This window comes from Phalacrocorax carbo, chromosome 1 (genome assembly GCF_963921805.1).
Source record: "Phalacrocorax carbo chromosome 1, bPhaCar2.1, whole genome shotgun sequence".
Taxonomy (NCBI): domain Eukaryota; kingdom Metazoa; phylum Chordata; class Aves; order Suliformes; family Phalacrocoracidae; genus Phalacrocorax; species Phalacrocorax carbo.
The window spans coordinates 75,374,510-75,402,113 of record NC_087513.1 but is presented as its reverse complement, the minus strand read 5'-3'; the positions used below and the strand labels follow the sequence as shown (position 1 = coordinate 75,402,113).

General features: G+C 46.2%; 1 protein-coding gene across 1 annotated transcript; it reads right to left on the bottom strand.

The window, feature by feature from the left end:
- Positions 1-705: 705 nt before the first annotated feature.
- Positions 706-27,102, bottom strand: SSPN (sarcospan). The gene is made up of 3 exons (XM_064460349.1): positions 26,615-27,102; positions 12,957-13,043; positions 706-7,657 (listed from the first exon to the last, which is right to left on the bottom strand). The coding sequence occupies exons 1-3, from the start codon at positions 26,939-26,941 to the stop codon at positions 7,292-7,294; spliced, it is 780 nt and encodes a 259-aa protein (XP_064316419.1). The 5' UTR covers positions 26,942-27,102; the 3' UTR covers positions 706-7,291.
- Between the last annotated feature and the right edge of the window lie 502 nt (positions 27,103-27,604).

Sequence of the window (27,604 nt, the reverse complement as noted above, 5' to 3'; positions counted from 1 at the left end):
CTCTGCAAGGGCACATGTACATGTGCACCAACGTGGGCACACGTACGGCCATCCTAGCAGAGCCTTGCCATCCATTCCTAAATGGTGCAGGTTCACCCGTAGGTCAATACGACACGTTGCTGTCTAAGACCCCTTCAAAATGGGTCAGTTTCCCTTAGGGATCTGGGTCAGCCTCGACGCCCAGTGATCCCACATGCTCCCACATGCCCCCTTTGCTCAGCGTGACACCTCCTGAGCACAGCCGGGCCCCAGGCAGCTGCCTGCAGGTCCTGAATTTTCCCTTATTCAGGTGAAATTTCTAGGGACTTTGGTGGCAGCGGGGTCTGCGTGGGAAGCGCAGGGCCAGGGCCTGCCGGCTCCCACCGCGCAATAGCCACACATGGTGCTTTGGCTAATGACATCCACTTGTTGCCTATTATCAGGAAATCAGCCTGTGTGATTTTCAAGCATTGGGTCTCTGTATTTTTTTGACATTTTGCTAAACAATAGCATAATCACTGACTGGAGCACATTTGGAGGAGAACTCAGGCGAAGTCTCTTGAGCCAGTTTGCAAATTGTGCCTCCCCTGCCCTGGCTAAGCAGGGGCTGCTCGCCTGCAGACCCGGTGCTTTTTTCTGGGCCAGTGGAGGACGTGCAGGGAAAAGCCTTGCCACTTTGGAAAATGGAGAAGCAAGAGAAACACTGAAACCTGGGTGGAGCAAGTAAGAAAAGTTTTATTAGAAATGAAGTGGAGATGTAACTCCTGTTAATTCAGAAGCACAGACTTTTGCAAGCCGAGATCCCAGCATTTCCTTTTGTACCCAAGAAAAAATGCTGAATCTGAAAACAGTAGCCGTAAAAGAATATATATACGGATATATGAGTACAGCCTGTAAACTGCCCTTCCCCACCCCCCCAGCTCAGTTAGGTTACAAAATTCAATTCTTGTGGCGACAGCAAAGTCTATCAGCAAAAAGCCTGGCTGGCTGGGTCCCCGACAGATGCAGCGCTCTGGTGTTTGCGAGACTCAGACCAGCAGGGGAAAGCTCATACAAATATACTCTTTTTCATGTTCCTGACCTAACAACACCTTGGATCATGAAAACTCAAAGCATTTAGAGTGCCCGATTCATGGTGATTTATTTTCTGTGCTGTTTCACTGTTTCTCAGCACGCTGGCAGGATTGGGTAGTGAAACAGGACAGGAGGTTTTCACTTTTCCGTCAGCTCCCCTTGGTTCCCCTCGTGTACGTGCCACTCGCCTCCTTGGATTCGCAAGGTAGAAGGGAAAGTGTAAATGTCTGTTTTCTATTGTTTTCATCGCCATCATTCCCTAAACTATCCCACCACATCCCTGGTGACTAGTAGAGTCGGTATAAATGGGGATAGCTGCAGGGCTTGGTTGACTCAGGCACATTTTGGATCCGGGACACTGGCTGCCCCTGCCCTCCCTATGCCAGCACTTACAGCTGTGGGGCTGGAAAAAAATGTCCCAAAAAACCTATGAGGGTGGCTTCCACACCCCTCTGCATGCATGTGGCTCTGGCTCCAGCAGTGACGCTCCCAGCCAGCCTGATGGAGGACAGATCAGGCTAAGACTCGTCATACTTTTGGTGAAAGAAATCCCACAGTGAAGTAAGAATAAATCCCTCTTCAATCAGTTTTGGGCCATCTAAAAACAGAGTTCTCTTTACATGGCCACAGAGAATGAAATGGGGCTAAAAACCTGCCTTGCTCAAATATCCCATTTCCAGGACAATCAGAGCTCTTAACACCGCCAAGGGCTGCCTTAATCGGTGTCTCTCTCTGTAACTCCCTTAACTTGAGGTCAGCCCAGTGCTTGTCATTCATAATACATCTGACTGAAGGAGAGGCGTGTATTCAAATCACCCTCTGCAAATTATTCTCCCAGTTCAGGCTGGGCTCCCGCTTGCGTTCAGAAGGTGGCTCGCAGACACCTATGCCAGGCAGGAATACCTGGGTGCACCTGGATGAAGCAGGGAGTCATTTGTGAGCTTTGGTGGGTCTCAGCTCCATGGTGTCTCTGCAGTCACTTACTGTAAGTGGGCCTTAATGGCTATGCTCTAATGTGAACGTGGCTTTGTGGAGTAGGAAAGCATTATGGTAACAAATTAAATATGAATTGCCCATATTGTCTAAAAAAAAAAAAAAAAAGAAAGAAAAAAGAAATCCCCAGCCCCCGCAAACAAGTTTGAAGTTTAGATGAGCCTTTCAACTGTTTGCTTGGACAAAGGCATGGAAATCAGATGCCAAAAGAAAAATGTACCCCAGTCTTTGTAGATGCAATCATCATTTATAATATTTGACTACAGAGCCAATTTAGCAAAGGATAAATGCTACTGATTAGTGATTACAGGAAGAAGCAGCAGAGAAGAAAGCAAAAATCCCTGGAGGGGGGACTGCAGAGACCTGAGCAAGCTAGCACCAAAATGCATCTTCCTGGAGTCCTTGCTACAGGTGCTACAGTCTGTGCACGGCCACCTAAGAATGAACTCAGGAAGAAGGTGGCACCTGAGGGTACAGCACTGTCTGACATGACACGGCAAAGGGCTTCGATACATCTCAGAAAAATTTGGCCCTGCCTTGGGATTTATGTTACAGGCTGACAACGGGAGACATCCTTGAGTTCAGCTGCCTGAGCCCAGCTGGGAGCGGTGGGTCCCCACTGCCTGCTGTGCCGGCCAGTGCCTTAAGGAGGCTTCGAGCTTCGCACTCGGGACTGAACTGCTGTTGTTCCTCTGCACCTCCCTTGAATCCCCCTAAGCCAACACCCTTTGCTAAGACCGAAAAACATTTTCCAGACGCAAGCATGTGTACGTGTGTGGGTGGGTGGGGTGCAGGGGACTATGAAAATTTCAAGGGGAGGTATGACATCCTGGCTTTCTAAATTTAGAGGACCTGAACTGCGGCTTCTCTCACACGCTAGCAGCGTGCTTTCTGTTTTGAAAGGCCCCCAAAGCAAATATTGCACTGGTTGGTAGCATGAAAAAACCCAGAAAGCTCCAAGGCAAAACTCCAAGCAGTGCCCACGCAGAGCTGGCCAGGCCAGCGAGGTGCAGATGGCCATCACGTGAAGGTGGTGATGGAAAAAGTGGGCTGGTGGCAGCCCCGGCATGGGGCTGGGACCCTGCAGTGGTTTCCCTTCGCCCACCAGCCCCTGTCCTTCCAGTGGCAGCAGGGGAGGGACAGGGGTGCAAAAAGCAGCCCCGCCGCCCCCATCAGGAGTGGGTGCCACCTCGGTGCCTGGTGGGGTTGAGAATGTGACATTTTGGCTCACTGTAAGGCACCTCGTCTCAGTTCCCTTTTTGTTGCCGTTATTGTCGCTCCAGTATTTGCATAGCACAACATCAAAATGCCTCAGAGCCAGAGGAAAGTGGTAGCTGCTGCTTCTCCTTTTAAAAAACACGCAGTTATCCACGCCACACCACCACTGTCTGCGTGCGCTCGGGGCGGGGGAGCAGGCATGTCACCGGGGGTTGCGGCCTTCGGAAAAGTTCTGCAGAACTGAATTAAATTGAGACTGATGATCTTTAAGCCAAGCTATAAAATCCAGAGGATAGTTATATCCCAGGAATAGACCCTATTAAAGGGTCTAGCACAGTCTATAGAAAGGATCTCCTCTCTATTAAATTCTCTAGGGCTTGAGTTCTCATTTACACAAAGGGCCCTTTTAGCTGTGTAAAATGGCCATAAAGTAGGTGTAAAATGATTGATGCTGTCTTTACAACCCCTTTACACTGGGAAAATAGTGTAAAGAGGCCAGGGTGCAAATGATAATCTCACCTGGGTTTGTGAGAGTAAATTACATTGAGCCCTTCGCAAATTCTGTGTGTCCGCGGAGGTTTAATCCTACCCCTTTCTGCAGAATTCACCCAAAGAATAAATTTCCAAGACTTCAGAAAAAAAAAATGTGTTTTTTCTTCAACACCTCTGTCCTTTCTGAGTCTTTTAGTCCCAGCCTTTCTCCTGGTGCAGTCCGTGTGGACTCTGACACCAGGAAAAGGCTGGGAGTTGTCTGAATATGCTGTGGTAGGTGAAAATCCTTTAATTAGTACTTTCCAAAATCCTTGGTCTGAGCAAAAGACATGTTGCAAAACCATACCCAGGGGGAAACTGGTTCCAAACACTACTGTGTCCGTTTCCCCGTCTCTCCTGTTTTGATTTTATGCTCTTAAGATATATAAAGAGGAAATATAGAAGTAAGTCTTTGCTAGATCAAAATGTCCAATATTTATTCATTAAGCATTAAAACACCAACAGAATATGTGATGAATATTGCTTTCTTCCAGAGCAAAGGGTTAAGCTGCAACGTGCTGATTAGTGAACCAAACTCAGCGGTGGTGGCTCCAAGCGGAGGATGCGCTGTTACGGAGGTGCACAGCTTGCTAAGAGGAGCAGGCACTCTTCTCCAGATCTCTGTTCTCTTCCCTGTCACAGCACTGAAGGCACTTGCAGCGACTCTGTGATCATCGCTGCTGCGTCCTTTGTGCTCTAGAGGAGTCCCAGCAAATTTAAGCCCAGGGGTGAGTAGGCAGAGGCCAGGCAACGCGAGCCTAGCCTCTGGGAGCCCAGAGCCTGGGAGGTGATGTGAGACAGGGAGTGAAAACATGTGGGTGAGATGGAGGTCAAAGGATTAAGGAGACAAAAGCCCAGCTCTGGTGGAAATGCCACTCGGCTGGGTCTGGCCAGCCGTCTCCCACAACAGCTTGCTGCTGCCAGCCTGCACGCAGCACAGCCTAAGCTAGAGTGTTGCAGACCAAGTTATCTTCTGAACAACAAGGACATTTCAGGAAGGGCAGGGTGGGAAGCATGACCTGGTCTGCCAGCAGAGCCTTCCTCTTGCTTCGCCAGCCATCGGGGCACAGCACCTGGTGGCGAGGGCAGGAGGAAGCCCCAAAGCTCAGCTGCCGTTCAGCCTCCCCTCAATTCCTTTCCCACTTCTCGTTATCTTCTTTGCAGAGAGGAGAGCCCATACCTTTGGCCAGAGGGAGGAGAGGGTGCAGTAAGGGTCATGTAGGTGGTAGGCAGGTATATCCTCTGCCCCACAGAGAGCACAGCTGCAGTCTTGTGAGGGATGGGGGACAAACCAACATCTGAGTACAAGCAGCAGGTGAGAGGCACCCCTATGTATCCATCTCATACGGGAGGCTGGCCCTGGCACAGGTCCACGAGTGCTCCTCACAGCATACTCTGCCAGAGCTGGGGGAGACAGGCTGGTTCCCGCCACTGCACGGATGGCCTCATCGATGCCGGCAGCTGGGTCTCACATCGCCAACCCGCCTGCACGCCCCACTGCTGTCTCAGCTTGCTCCGAGCATGCCTGGGAGCCAGGCTTAGGACTTTGGATGGGTGGCATCACGTGGGCAAGAGAATGGGCACCCTTGCAAATGTGCCCCATGGCCATGGTTACTAGTGAGTGTTATTTTTAGGTACATAAAAAAGGCCATTTGGAAGCTGGTCTCAAAAATCTTCATTCTCTGAAGCTCCTCACTTTGCAGCTTGGCAGAGAGCACCTTGGTGATGCTACATCTACTCTAGAAGCACGTTGACAAGAACTTGAGCACATACGCTGAGCAGTGCTCTAGGTGGACCATGGGAGACTTTCTATGTTGTGAATTTCTGACATTCTGGAGCTATGCTGGTCTAGCCCTGGGTTGATGTGTTATCACCATACGAAAGACAGTTTTTGGGTAGGATTAGAGCTACTTAAACAACTAGCTTTTGCCAGACTGGGGGTTTGACTCCCTGGTGGGTATTTTTTCTGCAGAAAAAGGAAGTTTTTGCTTCTTTGAAGCCTTATAGAAATTTTATTTGCTTCCTCCTTGCTAATGATTGTGGCACAGTTTTTCTGGCATGTGATTGCTCCACCCCACCTCAGAAACACCCTTGCTCTGGCAGGGATCAGGAAATCCCTAGTCAAGGCAGGGCGTGAGCACCAGCTGCCTTGCCCTTGCACAGCTATCGGCAGGCAGTACAAAATGATTCTGGTTCAGAATTGCTCCTACATTTGGAAGTCCATGCTGCGCAAGTGGAAATGACAGTTCAAGGGACAAACTGACATACTTGTCTTGGTATAAGGCTCAGTATAAGGCTAACAAGACATAGAGCACTTCTAGAGCCACACTTTCATGGTGAAGAAGCACTCTTTGAATGTGGTTTGTTGTTCTATGCTGCTTATTAAGAAATTATTATTCTCTTGCCCTCATCATTATAAACGATGTCTTTGGGAGACTGGCAGTCTCTTCTTGCTTCCCTCCCTCCACCTCATTTTAAAAACATTCATTGTTGCAGCAATATATCTTTCAGGGCTGTTGGCCCAACTCCACTGCTGGTGTATAAGGTTGATTGTCTTCAGAGGAGTTACACCAAAAATGCATTTGGCCTTTTGTGCTTGGAGTATAATTGGTGGAACTGGCTAGACGCCGGGTTTGGGAGCCTGCAATTACAGCAATGTCAACATAGCTTTCAATGTGACTAGTGATTTAGGGTCCCCCACTTTAGCAGTACAACTCGAGGTTTCTTAAACTGATCTTTTCTCACAGAGTGCTGAGCGCTCATACTTCAGAAATCTCTCTGGGGTCTCAAGCAGGGCCCACCGAATCACCATTAGTCAGTACACTCATACTGACGTTTGTTAGTAATTGGATTAGGTAACCTACATCGTTAGTCACTCTCAATATTCTTATGTATATTTTATATGACAATCGCCAATGTATTCACTTTGCTGTTGGTCTCCGCCTGCATTTGAAGAGGTCTTGACCTCCCTTATTACTTTTCTGTATGGTAAATCCCCATCAGGTTAGCGTGGATTATACCCAGAACGTCCAAGACACAATATATTCCCTAAGCATGATCAGCATAATTATAATTAAGCAGTTTGGACCAGATCCTTAGCTGGTGTAAATCAGTATAGCTTCTCTGAAGGCAAGAACAGATATCTACCTGTCAGGGAAACGGACCCTATTTCTTAATGGCTGTAGCCCTGCAGATGAGTTCCCAATGATTTTTTTAAGCTCTCATTTTGTCTATGGCTATTAAAAATCCTCTTTGGTGAGTATTTGTACAGCTGTGTCTTTAGGACTTTGTGACCTCTAGATAGTATCACAAGGGACCTTTTGCAAGAGCAGCCATATGAAATGCTCTTAAAATGATTGAAAAATGTATTCATTAAAACTGTGTGAATGTTTTTCCTTGTCAAAAACCTTATAAACACTCATCCATCCATGTGTCTATGGTGGCAGTATGCTGACATTTTCCGTTCTCTGGCTACAACCCCCCACCAGCTCAGACCCTATACTTTCTCTTGCTGGCCTTCAGTAGCAGTTAAAGGGTAGAACCGAACGCCCACATAAAAGACCTGGTATCTGTGTTTCCACATCACGAAGCATGCTGACAGACACACCAGGGCTGCGATTAGATTGAGAACCATCTGCAGAAGTAAGTACAGGTTTAGCATGCTGGTGAGGCTGCCACAGTCGGCTGCGTCCTGGTAGACGAAGGTCCTACCGAGGGGGTCTGCAGTGTCCAGTTTGCACTGGCAGGACTCGAGGATGGTATCGCAGGTAAATTTTGTCATTTGCAGATAATGGTGCGCAGCAAAAGCCACTGCCAAAACACAGGCAACTAGACCCAGGGCACTCAGGAGGAAATACATCAGCTGAAAGAAAGTAGTAAAAAAAAAAAAGAAAAAAACCCACTCTTTTTCCAGCTCCACAGAGAAGGAGGAACACAGAATGAATGCATGCACATGGACTTCACAGGGAGTGCATACATTCTATGGACTATCTGGACGTTGTGTGCTTCGAAAATTGCGAGACAGCTATAACTCCCGGCTGATGCCAAGTTCAGCAGGTCATGTCAAGAACTAGTAATTCTACCTTGCATATTTTACATTAGTATTGCCTTGCAATTTTGAGACCTGATGAGAAATCTGTGTCTCTATACAGCCAGAAGCTTTATAGAGAGGGAGGGAGCATCTCCCTCTACCGTTGTACCTGCATTGGCTAGACTTACAGTCATCAGCTGAGATAAATTAGCGCAGTTGCCTTGAAGCAGAGCTGAGCAGACTGAGTCTTGGGCTGTCATATTATCCTAGGCTGTGCTGAGAAGTAGGTGTTTTTGAAACTTTGCTTATGTGTTATTCCCGGCTCTTGGTTTGCATGCCCAAACAAATCTGATTTATACTTGCAAATCAGGCAGCGATCCATCCCCTTCCAAAACTTGCCCCATAAAGGTGGAGAAATCTTTCAAAGGCATGAAAGAGCAGTGAGGGCCTTTCATTTCCCCGTGCCGTCCCTGCTATGGCGTTGAAGGGCAAGAGTCTGTTTTGTTACTCCCCTACTCCTTACACCAGCGGCAGCTTTAAAATAGGGTGGCTTTTATCAAGGGTAGCTATGCGGAGCCCACCCCCACAACCGCGTGGAAACCAGCAGCGATTCAGAGCCTTTGTCATGCCGGGTTGCACCTGAGACCTTTGGATAGCACAGCATATGGACTTCCCTTGCTTTTGATAGCTGGAACTGGCAGGTGCTGTGCTGCATACAAACTATGTGTGAATGTATATTAAAAGCTGTGTTTAGCCAAAATAGCATTTTTGGTTCTGTTCAGCAGGGTAAAAACATTTATTTTTCTTGGCGTTTTATCTGTCAGAGACATGGCATGGTTGGGAATCTGTTATTTTAAACAGCAGCTTCTCTCTTTCTCTCTCTCTCTTAACCTCAATACCACAAGCAAACTATCAATATAAAAGCATTTTTTATGACCTTGAAACTCCAAGTATGTATGTCTTGATAAAATTCACACTCCTGGTGTATTCGTCTTATATCTACAGTGTGAATCAATCTTCCTATTCAGTTGCCAGCTTGGAAAAAAAAATATTTGGGCTCATTGCAGATCTTAAAGCACTATATATATTTTCTCCCCCATATCACCAAATTCTTACAGCAAGATCTTAGTTTCCAACACTTGGCTACTATTAAATTTAATGACTTCCCCTGCAGCCTTAAACCAAGGGCAGCTTCAAAATGTGGGTGGCTCTTATTAAATACGATTACTTCATCCGTGCAGCTTTCAGGGTAAAGGTCCATGGGAAAGGTGAAGTTGGAAAATGGGGACACGTCCTCATATAAAGCATACAGAAGGGAGCACTACTGACCGATGGACACCCTCCAAACAAAGATGTGGTAATTCATAGGCCTGTGGCATTATTTTAAAAGATGGTACAAGTGTGTTTGATGGGGAAAACAGAAAATGGACAAACATTGATGACTGTTCCTCATCTCTGAGAGACCAAAGTCATTCTGAGATGCAGAAGTCCTAGTGGACTGGCTGGAAGTCCCTGGATTCAGGCCAGCAGGAGACAGAATCAGGCCTCCCTAATAAATGAGAGATTAAGCCAGGATTACATGGTGTGCCTGATTCTCCCTGGTAGGTATTTTATTTAGCTGCCAATTTCTATTCGAAGTCAGTACAAAATAGTATGAAAAACACAACCTAAACTACTACACACCAGGTACAGTAAACAAGAATCTGCCTGTTGTGTACCTAAAGGGAAGGAAACCTCAAAATCCCTTCAAGACACACCAAATACACGGGCAGCTCTTAGAGCAGTCCTCAGAGATGAGCAGATAGACGTAGGGACATAGGGCAATTTCCAAATAGCTAATTATTCTCGCAAGATGTTTGCAGAGGAATCTCTCTGCGGGCCGCTGAAAATGAACACATTTCCAAATATCAAAGGTGAGGCAAATGTAAATACTGCCTGTGAGGGAGCACAAGACAGCAAGTGCTGAGATCCCATCAGCAGATTAATCACATGCTAGACCTGGAGGCAACTTCAACATCACAAATGCAACTGCATAGTGAGCTTTGCCCAGGAACCAGAACTTGACACTGGAAAACTTTTTTTTAACAGCCTCAAAGAGATAGGCACTGTGATTGCTGTTTAAATAGAAGGAGAAAAGGGAAGTGGGAAGAGACACCATATGATGAGGTCAGAGCATGGCAGCCCACCCTCCTTTGGGTTCCTCATATGAGGAAGAAACATTTTAGCCATATTTACTGACAATAGTTTTGCTCCGTGCCAAAAAGAAAATAAATAACCTAAGATGGATCAAGTTCCTCATGGAAAAGGCTTCTCATAGTTATCAGAGGTGAAACCAGAAGGGTTTGCAGATGTGGATTGAGGGAACCTCTTTTGAAGGGGGTGGTGGCCCATGCAGGGAACAGGAACCGTGGTGTGTGTCATGGTGTGGGCTGCTGGGGCTGGGTGGGCAGGAGTAGAGTGTGTCACACGACCGTGGGAGATGCCATGATGAGGACCACAGTGAGTGGTCTGTCAAATATTAGCAGATAGCCCAGGAAGTCCACTGGAGATCTCAAAATTTCCCTATGTGGTCTCTTTTCTCTTTTTTTTTTCTTTTCCCCCAAGGCTGAGGATCTCCTCTTTTAAGTACACACATAACAGCTGGGCATGCTGCTTTGCTGTACAGCAAAGCATGTTTTCTGCAGATGGAGAGATGGGGCAGGGGCTGAAATTCAACCTGGGGACTCACTGTTGTCCCCGCAAAGCTTTGCCCTCCCTTTGGGTGGTAGTCTCCCTTTTTCATGGATGCACAGAGTGCTCTGGATACCCACGGTAGTCTCAGGAAGGGACTTGCGCTGAAAGCAGTTCTAACACCTCCTTCTTTAACAGGATCCAGGGCTCATGCAAGTGTGAAATGAAAGCAGCAGTTGTTGAGAGGTGGGAAGGCAGAGAGGACTGCATGGGTCTCCTCTGGTTTTGTACCTTGAGGGAGTCACTCGCAGTGGTCATAGGGTCACCTCGGGGGCTGACTAAAATGCCCCAGGCCTGTGTGTGTGTGGTCCTCCCAAAGTAACCCTTGGGCTATGCAAAGGATTCCAGGGTGCTTACTGCACTCCAGAAAAGCCTGGCCAAGATTTTCTTGTAGGGTGATGCTCAGCAGCTACATGCAGCCTTGGTGGGCACCATCCACCAGCGTGGCGCAGGTCCTGGGCTGGGGAGCAAGTCCCCAGGAGGACAGCTGGGGCAGATAGGGCTGAATCCAGCCACAATACTGGGCAAAGCATCAGGCCCCCCAGGAGGAGAGAATGACACAAGGTGCTCAGCTTTGTCTCATGATTGTAATTTTGCATCCTCAGCCTTGTCGCTGAAGAGCTGATGTTCATTTTTGCATTCAGAGACAGACTTTTACTGACATCTGAAGATCTGAGACATGATACTGGAGATTTAGATGAGTCCTGTGTGATCAAAGGCCCAGAGGAGACTTGTGGCTCCTACTTTGTTTAAAATAGGTACTACGTGCCCGGCAACCAGAAGCCGTTTGTCCAGAGAGGCAGCGAGGAGGGGAGGCACTGTGGGATAATGGCTCCCGGTGGGGATGTGGTACAGGAGAGGTGAACAGCCTGGGAGTGATCAAATTTTGTGGCATGCTGCAATAAGAAATGCTGGGAAGGTGGATTTTGGGGAGGAGGGTGCTTTGGGTAGGCAACAGTCCATGGGCTATTGACTGAACCAGAAGCCTTTCATGGCAGACTTTCTCTAATTCTGCCAGGTGATGAGGAATAAGCCATTTTACGTTGCCTGGGGAGCACTTTAAAAATGTTGCTTTTCTTGTGGAGGCGATGGCTCACGTTCCTCACTGCCAGAGTGGGTGGCAGAGGCATCTGGGCTGCCCAGCCCGACATGCCATTGCCACCACGAGGGATGACTCCCTTCCTGCTTAGATGCCAATTTCAATTTAATGCTGCAGGGCAGGCAATAAAAAGCTTGGCGTGGCAGCTCCCGCCCAGGCCAGCAGTTCCCCGGGCAGCCATAACGCTTACTTGTGGGTGTAAAGGTGACGGGGAGAGAATGTAAAGGCAATCAAAGGGCAGAAACGATTGTTCCTCTTCTCCCTGTCTTTATGTAAGTATGGGAGAAGCTTGAGAGAGGCACAAAAGACACACGGGGGTCTAATTTCCAAAGGAGGGTGAATGCCAGGTTTCAAAAAGCCACTCCTTGCATTTGATTTCCTTCTGCCTTAGTTAATAATCACTGGTTTTTTGTGTTGCTTGCGTTGGTATTTTTCTTGGTTATTATATGTCTGCAAAATATTAAGAGCCCTGAAAATTACAATAATAAGGAAAAACAGCCCAGAAAATTGTGTTTAAAATGTCCCATCCGGAACAAGCATTCTCAGCCTTTCTTTTCTAGTTGCTTACCAATGTCAGCGAAGCACAGTTTCAGGCACCGAGGTGGGGCATGGTGCATGGTTTCTGCACCTCTCTTGCGATGCTCAGATGGCAGTCTGCCTCATGGAAGAATGCTTGTCCCCATGGCTTGCTAATGCTTTCCCATGTTCGCTAATACCCAACCTTGACACAAGGCACCGTGAGCTGAGACACGGCTGCCAGTGCTCAGGTACAGCCTCTCTCTCTCCCTGACCATGGAGACAGGCAGGTAGAGATTTCCAGCCATGCTTTTTAATCTGCCTGTGCTTATGCAGTGTCTTATTTCACAGTGAGGAGTAAAACTGCTGAGAAGCTGCTGAGATGCTTCTTAGATCACTTTAAAAATTAAAACTTGATTTAAGTGGACCCATTTTATGCCACCCAACTTCTTACTCAGCTCTCTATGAATATCTCTACTTAATCAGTAACCCCCAAGCTTTCACTGAACACTTCCCAAATTATTCCAGCTTTGTTGATCTGAATTCTTAAAATGTGGCAAATAAAAAGGTATCTTGCTCTGATTTGAAATATCTGTTATTAGAGTTTCCCCTTTATAGGCTACGGTTTCTTCCTTAGCTGCTTGGAAAATACCAGAAAATCATTCTTGCATTTCAGGTGCATTTTCACTTCTTTTCATGTGGTCTTAAAAATATCCCCAGTATCAACTTTTCTGATTACATTTAACAACATGAGAAGAAAAAGAAATTAAAAAGAAGCCAAGGTACCTTTACTGTGAACTGCACACACGTCTTCTCGTCAGGTTGGTACGAAATACAAAGCATAACAAATCCCACTAAGGACACCACGCAGACCTGCAAGGGAAGAGATTTAAGATGTGTCAAAGTTGAAAACAAACAAACAAACATACCAACAACACAAAAATAACATTTTTTGAAGCCAAACCCCTGTCTTTGTTAGCAGGACGGTAACTCAAGGAGCAGGGTGTAAGTCAAGTTCTTTGAGTAGGGGCTACAGCCATGCATGCAAGAGCCTCATATATGTGAATGTGCTTGTGAGGAGGGAAAATCTTTAACCTTCACTTTGCAGACACCAAGGCACAAAAAAACTTACTTAGAGGGACTTTTTGAAACAGACCTGCAAAGACACAGCCCAGCACACAGCCTCCAGGATGTGTTTTGAGTTTTGGTCCGTGTCACGTACTATCAAGAAGGAGAAGGCTTATGAAGTTGAGCTTGCAAGCCCCAAAAGCACCATTCTGTGTACCACTGGATGCTGACAGGGTTTTTATGCCACCAGTACAGGCTGTAAATCAGTATCCAGAGTTGGTGCTGGATAAGAAGCAGCACACTTTAGAGCAGAGGCTTTGAACCTTTCCTAGAGTGGACACCTTACCAAAGATGACATCTCCCCTGCAATCTGAAACTGTATTTTAGCCCTGTGGCAGTAATTACTGATGGCTAACAGTAATGGAAAAGTATTTGTGCACTTCATTATTCATTTAGCTGTCTTTATTATTAATTATGAAGATTGAGATTTATTTGCAGAGGCACATATTCACTGGTAGACGTTTTCCAGCCACATAAGAAGGGAAGCTCCTGCCCTGAGAAGCTAGCCCAATAAATACAATTTCCTTTTTAAAGCACTGTTTTCTGGGCCGTCCCTGGTGCTAAGCACTCCAGTCCAGTCAAGTGCTCTCCTCTCCCACAATTTTGGAGGACCAGTGAGCAGACTTCACAGGAGAACACAGGGGCTGCAGCTCTGCAACCGGACTGCTCCTTTCTGGCAGCTTCCCCCACACCTGGACTAGAGGAGTCAGGTCCCCAGGAGCACCGTGAGGGCTCCCTGTGCTGCCATAGGGCTGCCGGGGCCAGATCAGGGCATGTGAGGGAGGATCTTGGCTGTGCCCACAGAGGGAGAGGGTGCTGTTGGCAGCTGGAGCTACGCTTGGAGGAATCCATGCGTGTTTGGGTTGCCTTGGACAAATAGGTGAGTCGATGGCATGCACGTGTTTTTAAATGCCACTTCATATCATGCCTTTAAAAAAGGCCCAGGTGTGAGGAGCCTTAGTGGGGACCTTAGCTGAGATGAGCCAGCATGCCTTCAAAGGTGCTAAGGCTTGTCTTCACACAGAGCCAGGAGCAAGCTTTGGACTCCTTTCTGGGAGCATCTTGATTATAAATGATAGGTATTAAATTCCAAGAGACTACAGAGAGAATCTATACGTTTTTTCCCCCTTCATTTTACTTTGGGGGTTTTGAAGACTTCTCATTAATTTGAGGCGTTCTGCTTTCCCAGAGCGGTGGGATTTGCCCTCTCAGGGCAGACCCAGGTGTAAGCTGCCTTTGCTCAGGGGTGGGACTATGCATGGAGGTGTCTGCAGGAGTGCGGGGCTCCTTCACAACCCCATCCCCACCTGCATGCTACAGCAGTGCTGTTCACATCCAGGCTTCCAGCTCCATAGGGGACTGCTTGACCTGCAGCAAAAAACGTGTAACTGGCCTTTAAGGCAGCAATGGTTAAACACATTTCTTTTATGATCTGATGCATAAATTACCAAATTTTTCTTTACATCTGCATTGTTGGTGTAAGGCAGTAGACAGCAGCCCTGTAAAGGATGAGTGCCTCTCAACGCACGAATAGTCATGTCCCTCAAGAACCTGTGTGATTAATAACACTTTTTCCCATAAAGTTTTATTTCATGTCATTTCAGTAGGACATGAATAGGAAGTATTGCCTGAGAACATTTCTAAAGAAAGCGTCACTATTATTTACTCCTCTCCATGTCATGTGTATTTATATTCTGGTCCTATGACTTACACACGGCCTCCAATTTATTTGTTTTCTTCTTTTTATTGTTGACAGCCATAGCTGACAGGGTTGTCAGGGGAAAAAATAACCTTTCTTGTCAAAGGTCCTTCAGTGCTGGGGCTTTTTTTGCCCTATAGTGCTTCTATGTGACTCAACCATGCTTTATTTCTCAGGATTAATCGCTTACGTCCTTGGTCCCTTGCACTGTATATTAATCTTTTAATTCAATTAACATGCCCATAAAACTTAAATCTTAAGGAGATCATATCTCTAGTAATATCCAAATGATAAACTCCCCCAGTGGCAGTAGTGGCTGAAGGAAAGAACTTGCAGCAAGGACTGAAAAAAAAAAATGCTTAAATACACTTGCTTATCATTACATCCCCAAACTCTTGTGGAGCCAAAGGGGCTGCTCACGTCAAAGCTAGATCTAAGTATTTTCAGGATCTGGTGCTGAAGGATCTTGTTATGAGCAATAAATCAAATTTGCTTTGCTTCAGCTATACTAGTGGGAATTTACACTTGCATGAACCAAGGGCCAGATTTGCCTCCAGGTTACTCCCGTGAGACATCATGGGACTGTGCCCACTCTCCCACTCCCGTTCCCATTTTCCCACAGAAAGCTGACAGAGCTGCATTCATTTCTAAGGGCAGAGTCAGCTACCAACAGTGGAATTTTCCCTCTACCATCAAGTGCCTTGTACAACTTCTGCAAACACCCTGCTGCCTTTCAATGCGGCAGGATCAGATGTCCCTCTTCAGAAAGCTTCCCATACAAAAGACTATCGTTTAAAAGGATTTCCATTCCTGCACGTGCTTTCTAAAGTTCCTCTGGGATTTAAATAATATACTCAGGGACACTTGAAGAGGCACATTTGTAGAGAGATATTTATAAAATATTACACTGGGTTGGGATTCTGGCAAGTCTTGGACAGGATTTTTCAGAAGGCTTAAGTATTTCTTTTATAACAATATACCAGCATTATTTTTTTTTAATCAGAGATGTGTATTATTGTAAGTGACAGTAAAAAATTGTGTTGCTGAGACTTATGAGCCATATATGTTTTACATTTCCGTTCTTTAAAGGTAAATTCACTCATTGCAGCAAACAGAAGTGTGGAACATTTATACAGAAAACAGCCTTATGTTTCTATTTTATACATTATTAATAGATCAGTTTTGAATTATACCTGTGAAGTGAAATAGAAAAACTATAAAAATCCTCTGGTAAATATTTGTTAGGACCCACTAAGTGACTAAGACAGCTGCATTACAGCAGGCACGTTATGGATGCCGTTGATGCTGATTGCTAAGTAGCATTAGGTAATCCTATGTCCTAGTGCTTCAATAGCCATTGCAATATCCCAGCATGGAGCACACATTTCCTATGCCTTATTAACTAAGCACACAACATAAAATGCAATTGAACTTGCTTTAGCACTTGCTTGCCACCAATCAATATGCATTTGTTATACAAATAAAATAGATTCTAAAAGAGCTATAGAATAGCAGTTAATTAGATCAGCTCTTGTAACTGTTATCTGGAAATCTAGAAATATGCTTTTCTATGCTAAGTAAATTTCAACTCAAGTTTATTTCAAGATCCTATATTTCAAAATTTTCCAGAAGGACTTACACCCTTTGCTGAATAGGTAGTAATGTGAAAGGTTAGCCCAGGAAATAATTTAAATTTAGAAAAGTACTGTCTAGAAAAAGACCCAAATGCGATACAGATGTATTTATTTAGGAAAGGTACAGATTTAGTTTTGGTTAAGGCATACCCTGTGAAATCCCCCAGTTCACAGTCCAGGGAAACCAGCTCTTTACTAGAGTTGGCTGAAAAAACAAAAAGTTTATGCTCTAGAAAAGTTTCAACACTATTTCTTTTTAGCGGGAAGCAGTGGATGTTCCTTCCATTGGGCAGGAACATCCCAAGGCTGAAAAGTGACTTAAGAATGATTTTTTCTTAAACCACAATCGAAGTAGGAGTAGACATTTTCCAGGTCACCCCCATCCCAAAGAGGGATAGAGCCTGTTGTCGTAAGAACCAAATTAAGACCCTATAGATTTCAGCAGGAACAGGACCCGATCCCGACTGCATTTAGGCTTGGGTCCCAGTTGATTTGCCTGGGAGGATGCCCACACCCACAGAGATCTAGCGTGCATTCCTTGGCTCTTCAGGACATTGGCAAACCAACTCTCCCTGTATGTGCGCACAGACTAGCACAACTGGGTGTTTCTCACAGCCTGGACCTTCACACAATGCTGTAAAACAGATGATTCAACAGTGAGACTGCAACCGTACCACAACTCACATTCAGAACTTGCAAGGAGCATTTCTATACATATCTTGATCATCCTAAAACCAGAACTCAAGTAGTAAAGAAGATCGATCTCAAGCTTTGTGTACCCAAAATTCCTCATAACCAGCTTTACTTTATCCAATCTCGCCATGTTGAAGAGCTCCAGCTGCCACCGAAGCACAGGGGGCTGACACCCTGCCCAGCCCAGTGCTGGGGCATCCTCCTGCCCTGGCCAACCCTGTCCCTCCCACTAAACTTAATACACTTCTGAAAAGAGTCACGAGTGAGAAAAATAGGCCTGTCATCTCCAACAGGAACAAACATAGGTGGCTATGCAAAAGGGTGTTTGGACAAAGCTCACAAATATTGCCACCCAGTGAGGACCACGAGGGTGAAGGCAAGGGAGCACCTCTCCCCGTCCTTACCTCCCTGCAGCTCGCTCACGCCTGGTCCTGCAAGGACTAAGCACAAGGTGTAAGAGTGGCACGAGGACACTCTGTGGTAGTGATGAAGACAGTTATGTAATGTACAGAATTGGGTGAAATATGAACATTAGGGCACAAATTTCCGCTGTGGTTTGCATTCATTATCTTTGCACACTGACATATTAATGTGGTTTTGCTTTATTTCGACAGATTTCAAAACCACAGATTGCTCTAATCTGTCTGCATCTCTCCCTTGTATATTTCTGAAACTGATTTTTCTTTTGTTATTACTACAGTTTTAGGCTGAGTATTGCTACAGAATAGGTGGTTTTCTCCAGCAAAAGCACTTCCTACCCAGAGCATCTTGGAAACCCTGGCACATGAGGCTGATAAAGTGGGAGAACTGGAAACATCCACCAACACATGAAAGAAGGAGGCAAAAAGCTGGTTCAAATGAGCATCTTGGGTCTACACCGCACCATGAGACAAATGCTGCAAACACCTACAAAGACATAGTATAGCTCATCTGCTCTTTATATGGGAGCTGGTTAGCAAGAATCTCCTGCAACAACCTTTAGGGGCAGAAAGCAAACACGTTGGTGGACAATACCTCTCAAATATAGGCAGTGCAATGCCACATGGCATTGCTGAGACCCACAGGTGGACTTTTCCTTTTTAATAAGCATATAAACTCTCAAACTGCAGGGGGAAAACTGCTTTAAACAGAATTAGGAAGAAATTTCCGTTGTGGACAAGTTATTTCATAGTTTCTCACTTCAAGACACTATGGACCTGTCTGTAGGGACAAGGGTAAAGAAATTATCTCTTGTAGCTACCTCTGAATTCCCCGGCTTACACTCAAAGGTGATACATGGCTTGATGGCTTGCCTGCCTTATCAGTTATGGCAAGGCTTAGCTCCCCTCCACATGTCTGGAGAAGCCATGTTATCCACTGAATTTAATAAGCCCACTGGACACAGACTTTGATGCAATAAGGAAAATGTTCCTGATGGCTTTGGCATCATGAACCAGGATCATCTCTGATGCTGGACATCTGTACAGCCTGTTCCAGACAGCGACACTGATGTTCCTTTGCTTTATGAGTTTTGAGGAAATGGCAATGAAAGTGGGTGCTACAGGCAGCTTTCACTGCTAGCTTTCATCAGCCTTGGGTCAGCCTAGGTCTCACTACCACATGTAAAAGAAGCCAATCTGCCACACAGAGATATTGCACCTTAATGGTTTTTCCTCTTATAGATTTCTTGTTAGATTTAAGGACAGTCTAGTTGCATGTAAATTACTTCCAGTAATAATAGCTGTAATAACAGTGATAAACATGGATATTGTGGCTGCAGGCAAAGGCCATCGTCATCTAGGAAACCATTCTCTTAACAGCCATAAAACCCAATGATAACTGGCCATCCCTGCCCCACCTACAGAATAAGATAATGATGTCTTTACCTCAGGTCCCTTCAAACCATGCAATAACGCACCATGACAGATACACAACTTCCTTTTAAATTCTGTAAAATAATCAAAACCCTGCATGAACATTCATAATAAAATGAAACCATATTTTTTTCTGTAACGAGCTTTGCTCTTTATGTCAGTTGCCCAGCGGTGAAAATGGTCACTTGTGCTATGGCAAGATTTCATTCCCTCAGCGAAGCACTGCCCAGGCTACCATCACTTACAAAGCCAGAAGCTGCAGCAGCAGTCCATTACTGCTGTTAAGTCAGAAATACGGTGCCAGGCAATCAAAATCCTGAGGGAACCAAACAAAAAAGTTAAATGTTCCCAGAGCCAGCAGTGATTTGCAACATGAGAAGTGTAGCATGGCTAAGAGTGCTATGTGAACACATCTCATGGTTTGAAAACCACCTGTTTTCAAACCTGCTGTGGAAAACCAGCATCTCGACAGTCATAAGGTTACCTGGGCTGAGGAAACCTGTTTGAACAATCTCCCTCTCCAAATCTTACCTAGGCTTTTTGCACAGACATAACCCAGCCAGGAACCCTGATTTTCTCCCTCCTTCCCCTTGAGGCTGGAGCTGGAGCAGGGGTCTAAAACAGAGAGGTGTCCAGGGTTCAGTCAACACTAGACCAGGTATCACACAGAACTCTGGTGTGCAGCTACCTTCTCAAACCATTCTTTGAAAACATTTCATCAACAAAATTTTTCAGCAACAACAACAACAAAATTCCCGTCCAAGTTTTCCACGCTATACCTGATCAAAATAAAAGTATCAGTTTCACTTATCAGGCATCAATGCATAGTTACTCTTAGAAAATTATGAGATTTAATGGCTCTGAAGAATACAGCTGTGGTGCTACATACATATAGGGCTGTAAACAAGCACTGGAAACCTCACCATAGCATATTTCATGCAGCACAGCTCGTTGCATACCATCCAGAGTTTCAAATAGTTTGGAGAAGGTTCAATTAAATACTTAAACTTGGAGGCTCTTCTTGAAGGCAGTCCTCCCTCAAACCTTTTGAAGTTTGCCCATGCCTAATCGAAGCTAGCTTGTATAAAAAATGGATGCCTGCATGACTATAATTTCCATTAGCTGCTTTGATGGCACCAGTTTTTAAGTGTCACCTTTTATTAAAAATTGAAATCGGTTTCCCTAATAACAAGTAAAAGTTAAAAACCAGGCAAGGCTGTACAGGAGGTAAAGCCTGACTGAAAGCCACCTCCACAATTGCTGCAGGAAAAGGTGTCAAAAGCAACAACAAAAAAGCCCAGCAAGGGGTCAGGGTTAACAAGAAAGTGTCTCTCTCCTTTCAGGCTTTAAAAAGGAACACATTTCAGGGTTTTTTAAATAGTCAGTCATCCCCCATATCAATATGGAAGGGGATCGGTTGCCTCTCGCTTGAGCTGGGGATGCTTCCCAATTATTGACCCTCTCTAGGAAGATAAAAAGGTTACCTCATGCATAAAGCTGTTGTCTGATGTTTGGCAGGGCCACCACTGTGCAGCCAAAGCATCCAGCCTCATGGAAAAACGTTACATCCAGCGGGTGGGGGGATCCAGAAAGAGAAAGGCAGGGAGGCTGATGGGGGCTTACCCATACAGGTTTGTCTTGTTTTATCATGTGAGAGACCATCTGCAGAAAGGCTCTTAGGTGGAAATATCTACAGAGCCTCATCTGTGGGAAAATGGTCAGAGACAACGTGGCCCTTGAATTGCTTCGTTACACTGAGCTGGGGAAACCATCTACATTATAGGAACAGCTACAGGTACAGCAAACCCTTTCTGATCCAGAGGAGCACAGGTCTAGCCAACCCCAGCTAATCATCAGGACACACTTAGCCCAAATTTCTAATTTATATTGCTTTATAGCATGGCAAGGTCCTTTTTGCCCCAGACACCTGTATACAATGTTTCATCCTTTCCGTATGCGTCTCACACCGATGTTCTCGAAGCTCCTCCTTAACAGTTGTACACACCATCATCGTTGTCTCCATTTTCAGAGTGAAAAGCCCAACCCCTGGCCTCTCCCTCTACTATTTCAAAAGTCCAGCTTAATTTTAGGGGCCCTGCTGCTTCCTTGAGATCTGGGGATGCCAGAATGACTTTGCAAGAGCTATACAAGCCAAAGAAGGTGCTGGCTGTGGGGAGCTTGTCACACCCTTCCTGCCCTTCCAGCCCCAAAGCAACACAGACCCTGACAAGCTAAAGAGGTAGAGGCTGGGTCAGCACTGCCTGTAACAGGCACCACTATTGATTTTGGCACTCAGGTTTACCAGCCCGCAAGCGCACACTGAGTCAGTGGCAGGACCCACCACCTGAGTCAGACTCTCATGCAGAAGTATATCAATTAAACAAACATCTCAATCATCAGCATCTGATAGGGATACACGGTGTTGGGAGATAGTCCTGGCTGTTTGCTGCTCCCATTGTACTAAGCATCGAAAGACCTCTGAAGCACGAAAACGAGTCAAACTGCTCTACCAGCCCTCTTGTATGGACAGGTTGTCTTGCACCGTTCCTTGATGCTACCACACAACACAGTCACTCTTGTCCCTCGTCTCCTGCAAACTGTCCCTCACGGCTGGGTTTTCCAGCCATTATGGGATCTTCATTTGTCTCACCCACCCTTGTCTGTGAGCCGCTCAAAGCAAAAGATTTGTTTCCTTAGGTGAAGGTTTTGGCTTAATTTTTTAAAGGTTCTTTAAAAAAATGGTATGAAAAGTTAAAGAGACATAAATATTTCTGACCGCAGGTAAATGAAGAATAATTATATTGCTTTATCAGTTAAAGGTCTGACTGCCTTTTGCACCATGAAGCCCCACATCAGAGAAGCCAATGCTTGAATGGTGCAGACAAAAGGCAACAAGGAACGGCTACCCCTCAAGTAAAGTTCAGAGACCCTCTGGCCTGGGGAAACACCTGGGGAGATGTGGCCCTGAAGGGCCTGAGCAGGGAGAAGCATCATAGCTCCTGGGCCGGGGCCTCAGCCCGTAGCATATATTTTGAGACAATTTTTGCAATAAAGTAAGTGACAGCTGGAGCCATGGTTGCTGCCTTGAGCTTCTGGAGAAACAGATTTTTTTTTTAAATGTTTTAAAAATTCCCTATTTTATGTCCATCCATACATATATAGGGATTTAAAACAACTTTCTGACAGAAATAATAAACACCCTGGATAATAATTTCTGGTGAGCATTTCTGTAACTTTCTTAACTGCCTGAGTCTGCAAAACAGGGCTGCAAGGGAGCTTGCCTGTGAACGCTCTGATACTCTCTACTTTTGATCACAGTGGAAATAATCTAAGAGCAGATTTTTCAAGGAGAAATACATCGTTTCTTCTTCTGGGTGTCAAAAGGCCACAAGCTAATGAAAAAGAATAAAAAGGATACCATTAATATCTACTGCTTCTGTAACACTTTTCATCCAAGGATCTCAAAGCAAAGGGTGACAGATAGCCATTATTAACCCCACTTTACAGGGGAAATAACAAAGTCTTAGCAAGCTTAAGTAACTTGCCCAAAGCTACACAGCAAGTCAGTGGCAAGACACAGAAAAAAATAAAGCCCTGCACTCCTGCGTGGGTTTGTGAAGAGTTTGTCCAAGCTCCTTCAAAATAGCAAGAAGGAAGAGACTGCTGGGGTGGTCCAGCCTGTAGTTTCAGGTGCTCAGGACAGGTCTCACTGAGGAGCCAGGCAACTGCTTCAGACCTGAACACTTTTGCTGTAAATGACTACAGGCAGGTGAAACAAACACCACCCTCACTGGTTTTAATTGCATTTATTTGTCTGTCCCTAGCAATGTGTCAGAGGCATTTTACAGGGAACAGGTTGTTGGAGCTGAGGCAGAAGTGGTAAATCACGTCAGCTCTGTGGTTTCTGTCCATAAACCTTTCCTTTGGTTTCTGACTAATGCACCACAGATTTCAGATGAAATGCATTTCAAACTAGTAGGTTTTAACCAGGTTTCGTAATGAAATGCTTCTGATGCAATGCAAATTGCATTGTTTCCTTCTGCAGGTGCCAGGTACCCCCTGGGGGGGACCCCTTCGGTGTTGGGGGCCTCCTCCACTCCCCGTCAGAGGATCACTGGCCATACTTATTCCACAGGGTGATGAACCCAATCCCTGGCCTGTTCTATCCACACAAGCCTTGGCAGTTAGGTTTTAAACTGGTTTAATTTGGACTGCCTTGCATGGCTTTCCTCGGTACCATTTTATTCTAGCTGCTTCTCCAAATAAGTTCTTTCTCATTCATGATAATGCACTAAAGCTCTTGATTTTCAGCAAGGAACAGTGTCACCATTTTGCCACTAATAAAGAAGAAAAAAAACCCCTTTCAATCAATCAGGGTCTATTTAACACATTAGCAATTTTCCTTCATTTTTTTGCCATTCTGCATTAACAACCGTGGGGTCAAATCCAACCCTGGTGTTGGAATAACACTAGGAATGAGCCTCGTCCATTTTCTGTAATGTTACTAAAAAGGTCTCAATAATAGATTTTTTTAAGTTCTTGATTCTGAATACTAATCAAGTCCTTTAAAAAGAGCACTTGAGTGGGATGCTACTAAAACAAATATGCTCTGGTATTTTACACTACATCTTTCTGTTCTGTTGCTCATTTCTGCGTGAATCAATGAGTTTTGGAAATCACTTTCTGCCACAAGGTTTGTTCTTGAGCAGCACGTGGGTCTTCCATTCCCTACCTATATGCCCTTCACGCAGCCTCCCACAGCAGCCCAAGAGCCGGCCTGTGGGACATCTACCCACAAGTAGGATGTCCTAGCCAAGGGTCCTCCTTCATGAACAAGTTTTCCCCCAGCTCTCTGGAAGCCAGTCCTCAGCATGATCCCCGCCACAGCTCACCAACAGCACCCTGTGACCCACACACCCAGAAACTCTAGCTCAGCTGCTCCTGGCCATCTCAGTCCAATGTCCCAGTGGACACCAAGTACCTCCATGGAGATATCACAGCACAGCAACAAACTGAACGCAGCATCATGTTGTACCTCCTGCATTTTGTCCCTCAGATACATGCTTTGCATTACTCCTGTGGTGCATCAGCCATGGCCAGTGCTTTACACACGTTGTCGTGCTGGGAGGCTCTGCGGCTGCACCTCCACCTCTCCTCTTTAACACCGGTTTCACTTTTACCACCCTCTCTGCTGACATCACACCCCTCTTTCCCTTCTTCTTTGGGCTGAGGGTGCAGAAGAGTAGTGTGGTTCCCCAGGAGCCTGCCTGCCCACGTGCCCCCAGCACATAGTCCCTGCCATCACCCTGAGGGCAAGTAGAGGGACCCCAAAAGCCATTTTGAGCCAGGGAGGAATGAAACCGCACTTGAATGTGCTGGTGACTCAATACCCCACCAGAGTCCCCAAGGTGAGAGTCACTGTCTGACTCACACTGTGGGTAAAGTAAGCCCTCCCCACGGGACCCTGCCTGCAGCCCACAGAGTGCACTGTTCTTCCCAATAGCCAGGGCACCTGGTAACGTGAAGCAAAACAAAGCCCTGACCCCCACAGCCATCACAGTCCCAGGAGATGTGTTCCCCCAGAGGCTGTCCTGGCTGGCTGGTAAGTGCAAAACATGACCACCACACTGAGAGCTGAGTTTTGATTTGAGTTTGGGGATTAGCTCAGGAACTCACATGGCGAGTTTTGCCTGTTTTTCAGGGGGGAACGCTGAAAGTAACTGAGATTTGCCTCACGTGGGCATCTGAATGTCACTACTGCTGGCAGCTGCTGCTAAAAACAATACGGGTTAGAGCTTTGTTTTCAGAAAGTAGTGAGTTTGGTGGGGTTTCAGGCCTCCCCGAGGGAGACCAGGCATATGTGGATGTCTCAGATGGGTGTTGTTTGGACACTGATGACATTCACATGGGCCAGGGGCTGCTTCCATGTTTTTTCTCATATCCCTGGCCATACACTAGTTCAGTCCAGCTCACCCTTTTCCCAGGTTTTTCTAGTGAAAAAGCTATTTCAAATCTAGGATACTACTAGTGCTGTCTGGAAAAGACATAATTTGACCTCCAGAATCCCCAAAATAAACAAGAGGAGTTAAAATGTCACGTGCTGCTATTTTATCATCCATACTCTCCTCTGGCTTGTAACAGCAAAAATCCCAGGAGGAAGCTCTCCTCCCAAGCAAGGGCAGCTCTCACCCCACGAAACATCCCTAAACCCTTAGATACCTCTATGGTCAGAAGAGAAAGAAAGGCAATATCAGTAGGAGGAGCTCTTCCTTTGGGAGTTCAGGCCCTGCTCCTCCCACTCGTTGGAGGGTCACCCCACAGGATTAATACAGCAAACCCCAAACAGTTCAGGTGTTCGGATAATCCTCCAACTGGCAAGGAATTACATTTATGGGAGGTACTCCCATAGCTGTTTTATTTATTTGCTTGGAGTTCTTACAGTCTAACAACACCCAAAAGAGTGCTAACACATCAATATATATTTCCCTGAAGCCTGCTGCTAGTGAAGACACCTGCATACTAAATTACATCCATGGCACATCCCAGGCTCATAATCACCAGTCCTGTCTCGCCACAGGCAAACTACACATCCCCGAGCACATGGACAAGTGGGGCCGCACCGCACATGGCACCGGGTCCCCCACACCTCCTCCCCACCTCCACAGGGGCAGCCGGCGCTAGGGACCAGCCAGGACTTCCCCACCGGCGGTGCCTCCTATTTACTCCCAGCAGGACCCTGCCCTTTACCTCGTCGCCGCCAGCCCGTGCGGCAAGGCTGGCGTGTCACTTGAAACTCTGCGTGACTTGGCAGGAGCCACCGGCAGGCCCTGGGACGGGCTCCCTTTCCCTGCCACATTACGCATCCACCAGTGCCACCCCCCTCCCCACAGCCACGTGCAGTCTCTCCCTCCCGTGGGGGAGAAGTCAGGGAGCGCTGGGCAGGAAAGGGGTTAAATCGCAGCAGTTCTTCAACACAGCGCAGCGAGGAAGCTCAGAAGACAGCCATTTCTCTCCTCTGACTATTACCAACGAGCCTGGCTAAAAGTTGAGAGTTATGCTCTCACTTCTAAAACCTGATTGTTATGGTTTGGTGGGGAAAGAGGGAAGGCAGCGTAAGTAATCAACATTTTTTTTTCAGCATCACCAGGCAGGAGTTCACTGCAAAGCACAAGCTAATACATACATCTAGTGAACAGCAACCCTATATTTTATTTAAGGTCTGTTGGGTATTTCAGGGAAGAAGATGAAAGATCATGTTATTCTGCAGGAGCAGTTTGCTTGGGAAAGTATACCCAGATATTTAATCCCAGGAATATTTATAGTTAGCATAACTCAAATGGTGTTGTGCATGCAGTTGGTTAGTCTAAAGTGGAGCGTCATGCAGCTTGCATTAATGTTGGCAAAGGCACTTTATGGAGAAACAGACTTTATGCTTACAATTATCCCAGCCCAATATGGAGTGTCTCTGACTAGCAGAGAAGAACTGATGCCTGCCATAAGGAAGCCCAGCACTGTTACAGAGATGCCTAATGCCAGCTGCAACAAAGCAAACAGCAGCGGGAAACGGCAGCCACAACAAGTGTGGGATTCCTCCTCCTGGCCAGTTTTGGGATCCCCCTTGGTTTTCTTCTGCTTCTTCTTCTTCATCGCGGACTCCTGCGTCTTGCTTGAGTCGGTGCTTTTCTCCCCTTCGGGTGCCTTCCCTGTCTGGCTCTGGTTATTCAGGGACGTGCTGTGCTGGGGTTTCTTCTCCTTCTTTCCCATGCCGATGAACTTTAGGTTTTCACGTGTGTGTGTGTGTGCGCGCGCTGATGGGGGTGTGAGTTTTTTTGCCCCCCAAAGCTTCGCTTTGTGCTGGCTGAGTTGTTCCTGGTATTTGAATCAAGGAGGCTGAACAAATATGGAAAACATTTCGAGCAGATTGTCAGAGCTTCGAAATGCCACATATAGCCCAGAGAAGAGGGGGATTCAAGGGGGGTAGTGAACTGCCAACATGCAGGCGCCGGCTCTGCACAGGGGCTGGCTGTGCACACCCAGCGGAGCATGCGTGCTGCCACGGCTACATAGGTGTGAGAGCACACGTGCATGCATGTTTGTAGAGGAGCTGGAAGGCAAATAGCATGCAGAAAGTCTGCATTGCCAGCTGATGAACAGCAGGGAAATCTGTCTCGCCAGGGAGCTGGGAGCGATCCAGTGCCTGCGTCTGTGCGTGTGTACTGAGCAGGCAGGTAGGATCTCATCACGCCGTGGCTCCCCTGGGGATTACTGGCACACAGAGGGTAACTCAGTGAATCCACGCAGCACCATGCACACAACAGGCGCGGTTCATATACCGGCTGAATCAGATTAAATAGGTGCATTTCAGTGGGAGGGAGTTGACTATGCGTACGGGAAGTATGAAATTAACACAAATAAAAATTCAAATTA